This window comes from Lycium ferocissimum, chromosome 10 (assembly GCF_029784015.1).
Source record: "Lycium ferocissimum isolate CSIRO_LF1 chromosome 10, AGI_CSIRO_Lferr_CH_V1, whole genome shotgun sequence".
Taxonomy (NCBI): domain Eukaryota; kingdom Viridiplantae; phylum Streptophyta; class Magnoliopsida; order Solanales; family Solanaceae; genus Lycium; species Lycium ferocissimum.
Genome location: NC_081351.1, coordinates 32409651 through 32414856, shown reverse-complemented (window position 1 = coordinate 32414856; position 5206 = coordinate 32409651). Strand labels below are relative to the sequence as shown.

The 5206-nt window shown below is 33.7% G+C and overlaps 1 protein-coding gene across 4 annotated transcripts; it reads left to right on the top strand.

The window, feature by feature from the left end:
- The first annotated feature begins 1114 nt into the window (after positions 1–1114).
- On the top strand, positions 1115–4876 carry LOC132033434 (agamous-like MADS-box protein AGL104). Of its 4 annotated transcripts, none has more exons than XM_059423407.1 (11): positions 1115–1762; positions 1970–2023; positions 2242–2257; positions 2366–2427; positions 2515–2545; positions 2651–2712; positions 2830–2929; positions 3013–3084; positions 3210–3373; positions 3820–4013; positions 4680–4876. In XM_059423407.1, the coding sequence occupies exons 1-11, from the start codon at positions 1578–1580 to the stop codon at positions 4772–4774; spliced, it is 1035 nt and encodes a 344-aa protein (XP_059279390.1). In that variant the 5' UTR covers positions 1115–1577; the 3' UTR covers positions 4775–4876. The 4 variants fall into 4 exon arrangements, with proteins under 4 accessions (XP_059279390.1, XP_059279391.1, XP_059279392.1 ...); XM_059423408.1 differs by having other exon boundaries at positions 1133–1762; positions 2518–2545; XM_059423409.1 differs by having other exon boundaries at positions 1136–1762; positions 3028–3084.
- The last annotated feature ends 330 nt before the right edge of the window (positions 4877–5206 follow it).

The window sequence follows — 5206 nt, the reverse complement described above, 5'->3', positions numbered from 1 at the left end:
CTACGTGTTCTCTTTTTCTTTGTAACTTTCCTTTGCTATCACATGCACAACTGATGTCATCGTTCCTCATCTTGGAAATTACTACTAGTAACATATATATTGACTCGAGGAGGTTGGCCTAATTTGTAAATAAAGTTTAAGGACTTGATTTTTATTGGTGTAGTAAATCTTTTACTAATAATCCCGACGTCAATATATTGTTTTAGTCAGACTTGGGAAGAAGACTTTGTTTTGATGTGGAAATTAGACCAAGAACACCTACAGGAAGGAGGTGGCCGGTAGGAGAATGTGGGCTCAAGTCAGTCAAATTAAAGATACTCTTAATTATCTTGTGGCAGTGTTCATTTTGCATTAAAAGTATCGCTATATCTTTTTTCTTGCCAACTATCTTTAGGACTTAATTTGCTCTCGCACTCGACAATCGTCTCGGCCTCATGCCTAGCTATCACTAATATTAATGTACGATCAATCGAGTACTTATGATTATCAAAGTTCCTATGTTATTTTCCTTGTGTGTGCATCTCTAAAACTACAAGCGAAGACAATATATTTAGTTCTTCATGAGTCACTGAGTTACTACTAAAAAAATCTCTATTTTTTCACTGATTTCCCGCTGAAAAATATTCAATGGCTATTTCTCATTGAATATCGGTGGGAAAAAACTTAAATAGTAATGTTTTCACACGGAAAAAGCAGAAAGTTTCTCAGCGTTTCAATGGAAACCTATTTTTCAGTGAGTTGGTTCAAGAGAATTTGTTTTAAAATCATATTTTATAAAGACAAATTCTCACCAAGCCACGGACAAAAGCTCTACTTTTAATAATGAGTGCTAGTACTTTTTAATGTGTTCTTTATATTCGTCCCGCCGAATCATCCGAAAATAGTCTGTTGGTGTGAAGTCAATCCAAAGAAACACTTGTTAACATTAAATTAAAAGTATATATACCTCTATACACGAAATTAGCAGCATCAACTCACTATTTACTGCTGAATAATGCCAAAGTAACTTGTTTATAACTTGAAGGTGCAATTTTTTTAAGCTCCCACTTGATTATTCGTCATCGTTTAAATCCAAAATCTCCTTCTAGCTAGCTCAATACTATTTGCCAAAGAACTTGAGAGATATATGAATTGGCGAAACTCGGAAGTCTTAAGTAAAATTGCTTACCTTCTCTATAAGACTACGCGGCTTAGAAGCTCTTTCTAATAAGAGGGCCGAGCCAGAAATACACAAACCGCCATCCATCTCTTATTTCTGCGGCTAAGTTAGTGGCGTCATCTTGCCTAATGTTGCCAAATCCAGTTGTTAATTTTTCTTCCCTTTCTTCTTTTGTACCTTTCTTCTTCCTCCTTAATATTTCCCCTCTATCTTCCTTAATTCCTCAACTTCCACCCTCTCTCTTAGCTTCTTGTTCCATTTTTTATTTATTAAGTGAGTTGGTACCAATTGATAAATAAATTTCTTGAGAGAGACATCATGGGACTTGTCAATTCATAGTACTACAACTTTATTCTATATTTAGCATCCTTATAACGAAAAAGGTGGTCTGTGGTGAAGGGAGAATACTAGTTAAGTGATGGGGAGAGTTAAGCTTCAAATCAAGAAAATAGAGAATACAACAAATAGGCAAGTCACTTTCTCCAAGAGAAGGAATGGTCTTATAAAGAAAGCATATGAACTTTCTGTCCTTTGTGATGTTGATGTTGCCCTCATCATGTTCTCTCCTTCTGGTCGAGTTAGTACTTTCTCTGGAAATAAAAGGTGCTATAAAATTTCCTTTTACTACTTCTCTCAGCTAATGGATTTTGTAGTTCTTTATAGATTTATTCATAATTTTATATTTTTTTAATTTTTATTTTTACACATAAAAGATCGTTGAATAATCATCCAATTGACTACATTTCTCTCTCAAGAATCAATTTCTCCATTTCAAATTACTCATTCATGTTTTTGTTAATTTTAAAACAGCATTGAAGATATTATGGCACGTTATGTGAATCTCCCGGAGCATGATCGAGGACGGTAATTTTACCCTACTGTATTCGGAATTCACTGATCCGTCTCAAGTCACCGTATCAGTTCTAAATAGTAGAATAAATTGCCCCCCTTGCTTACATAGAAATTAAGTTAATTTATTTTATTTTATAGTTTCTTTTCTTTTTCTTGAGCTCATAGAGATATGCTTATCTTTTATCTTTGTTTGTTTTGATCTTTGTTTGTACGTGCTTTCTGTTTTAAAGGCTACATAACCAAGAGGTACAAATTGTTGGTTTTTGTTTTGTTTCTTTCTTCCTCTTTTTTCTTCTTTTTTTCCTAAAAATGAACTACATCTAATTTCTTTTTCTTTTTGGCTGAATTTTGCAGCATCTCCAAAGGGCTATTGCTAAGCTAAAATGTGAAACAGAACGAACTTATCAAGCTCCCAGGTTCAACTAACCTTCATGACATCTGTAGTTTCTAATGTGAAATTAATGCATTTTTTAAAATGATAATTTTCCTTCTTGTATGTGAAGCAGCCCAGCAAGCGTTGATTCTCAAATAGAGGTAAGCAAAAATTAATCCTAAGTGCTATATAATATAATTGCCACAAATTCTGCTAATCAGCTGATTTACTCGTCTAGTTTTGAGATTAATTGACTTCTCTTGCAGGAATTTCAACAAGAAATTATTAGATACAAGACTCAACAGGAAGACCTGGAAAGGCGACTTAGGTAAATGGCTTACCGTAAAAAAATTTAAGTTATATATACTGACAGCAACAACGCGCACAGAATCAATTGCCACGATTATTAACTATGTCTTCAAGCGGTGTTTGTGCCATTTTACAGAATGTATGAAGGCGATTTTTGTGAAATTACCACAGTATGTGAGGCACAATATAGAGAAGAAATACTCCAAGAGACACTGAAGCAAGTCCAAGCTCGAAAAGTAAGTTACCAAGTTAATTATTTGATATGATCATCATGAATCTGTTCTTAATTTGCTTACTTATAAGCCATTTTTAACTCACGTTCTACTTTTCACAGCAAGTATTGGAGGAAAATTATAACTCTCCCCAAGCACAAACCACTACACAGTCACAGGTTGGTTTAATTAATCTTTGAAACTTTCTATTGTTCAATTACAAATAATTTTGACAAGTTTGAAACCAAAGTAAACTTTTGTGGTTTTTTTTTTTTTTTTTTTTTGTGGTGGGGGTAAATTTTAGATGGATTTTCCAGCACAGAATGTGAACATGGTGAATAATGTGGCAACAAGTGATTCAATTGCAAATACTGCTAGTACATTCATGGATTGGGTTTCACACTCACAGAGAGATCCTCATGTCCAAATTCTCAATTTTCTTGGTTCCAATGGGCTTCTTCCCTTCAGGTACTTTTCTTTAAGTGATTGTTCTTTCCATCTGATGGACTATTGTGTCCATATCGACTAAGTTACTCAAATTGTAATCAACAAAAACTCTAAAATTTATGCCTTATGATTTCTTAATTCTCTTAAATTGTCATGAAAAAATGTTTAGTGTTATATTTAAAACAATCACAGTACTTATCTTTCTTAGGTTCCTCTTATTTATGTCTATACATAAAAGAACAAAAAAGACAGCAATCACCTTCCAAGAAGCAAAATAAATATATGTTTGATGACCAAATGGTGGATAAATAGGATCCTTTCATCTTTAATCAGAGGTCTTCGTACGAGCCCTGAGAAAGTCATAATGGAGAAACATCCGGTTAGGAGACAAATTTGAATTAGTCGAGCCAATTAATGAGTAACAAGTTCCATTTATTTTAACAAATTAAGGATTTCGTTGTGTGCAGAGATGAAGCTGATCAACACATGGACAACATGTTACCACCATCTTTAAATCAACTTCACACTCCCAATGTTCCTGCAGTGACAAATCATCTGAGTCCAAATAGTCAATTTGATCAAAATGATCCCCCACGTCCAACATCGTTTGATGGCATCATTGATGTCAATAATGCCCCGTGGCCACCGTTATATCCAACAGGTTAATATCTTTCACTATATTCTTGAACCGAGAAAAAAAATACAACATGTCACACACATGAAATTATTCTTCAATATATAGTTGCAACTTACAAAGAATCTCGATTCAACATAAATTCAATTTGAAAGTGGCAGTTCTTTCAAGTCTACTCCTGAATGTAGAAATTTTATCATCGTTAAGGGTTCAATGAGTCTTTAGTAAGGTAGAGGGTGTCGCACCTTGAATTTTGCTTGTCCCCAAACTTCAGTTATTCCACTTTATATTTGTTTTAAAGAATCTGGCTTGTTTCATCGGTCTTCAGGCGGAATAACTTACTTACAGCTGATAGTTATACCAAATTACATCAGTTAATCATGATTAAGTATTATATTGAGGTGAAAGTACATTAACTAAGTATAGTTCAGTGATAGAATTGTATGTTATTTGTTCACTAGTTTAGTCTAAAACTCGAAAACGCGTAAATTTTTCGTTCAAGGGTGTGATCAGCCGATGACTTGCAATTTCTAGCCTTCCTAGAAAGCTACAAACATGTTTTAGGCTATTTATACACCTTTTCCTACATAACCTGCCGCATTATGTATACTTTAAGTGAATCTTTTTATCCAGTGTTGAAGGTTTCAGAATTAGAAATATGATTTTACATTGATATTGTTTCACTTATGACAGGTGAAGATCCATTTCCAGTGTCACAACCCAGAGAACGAGCACTCCTTGAACTCTTCTTGTCTCAACTCACTCCGGTTAACCAAGATCACCTATGAGGATCATATTATTGTTGTGCTATACTTAGATTTTGTTCTTTTCATTTTGTTCTCTCTGTTTTGGATATCCCTTATATTTCAAAATACTAGATTAGAGAGTTTATTAGCGTGTTACTATATATTGTTCCAAAAATTGCGATCCAGTTGGAACTCGTCAATAAATATAGTATTCTTGCTGGCCCAACTACGTACCTAATAACGAGTTACTTAGAACAAGCCAATTATGCTGTAATATTCCGGTGTTGGTTTTGAAAAGCCAATATGTTAAGCTTTACTTTAAAATGTCTTTCAGATTCGTTGAGTTAACAGTGAGGTTAATAAGATAGGTAGCATAAAGTTAGAACTTCTTTTTGGTAGGTAAAATTTTTTATTTACCAAATGAGCTTTACAAAACAAACAAAAATACCATATAAGTAGGAATGTACATGAACC

Excerpts from the sequence above, each read along its gene's own strand:
- LOC132033434 (XM_059423407.1), top strand. The coding sequence starts at position 1,578 with ATGGGGAGAGTTAAGCTTCAAATCAAGAAAATAGAGAATACAACAAAT. Across the intron at positions 1,763-1,969 it reads ACTTTCTCTGGAAATAAAAG|CATTGAAGATATTATGGCAC; the intron begins GTGCTATAAAAT and ends ATTTTAAAACAG. Across the intron at positions 4,014-4,679 it reads GCCACCGTTATATCCAACAG|GTGAAGATCCATTTCCAGTG; the intron begins GTTAATATCTTT and ends CACTTATGACAG.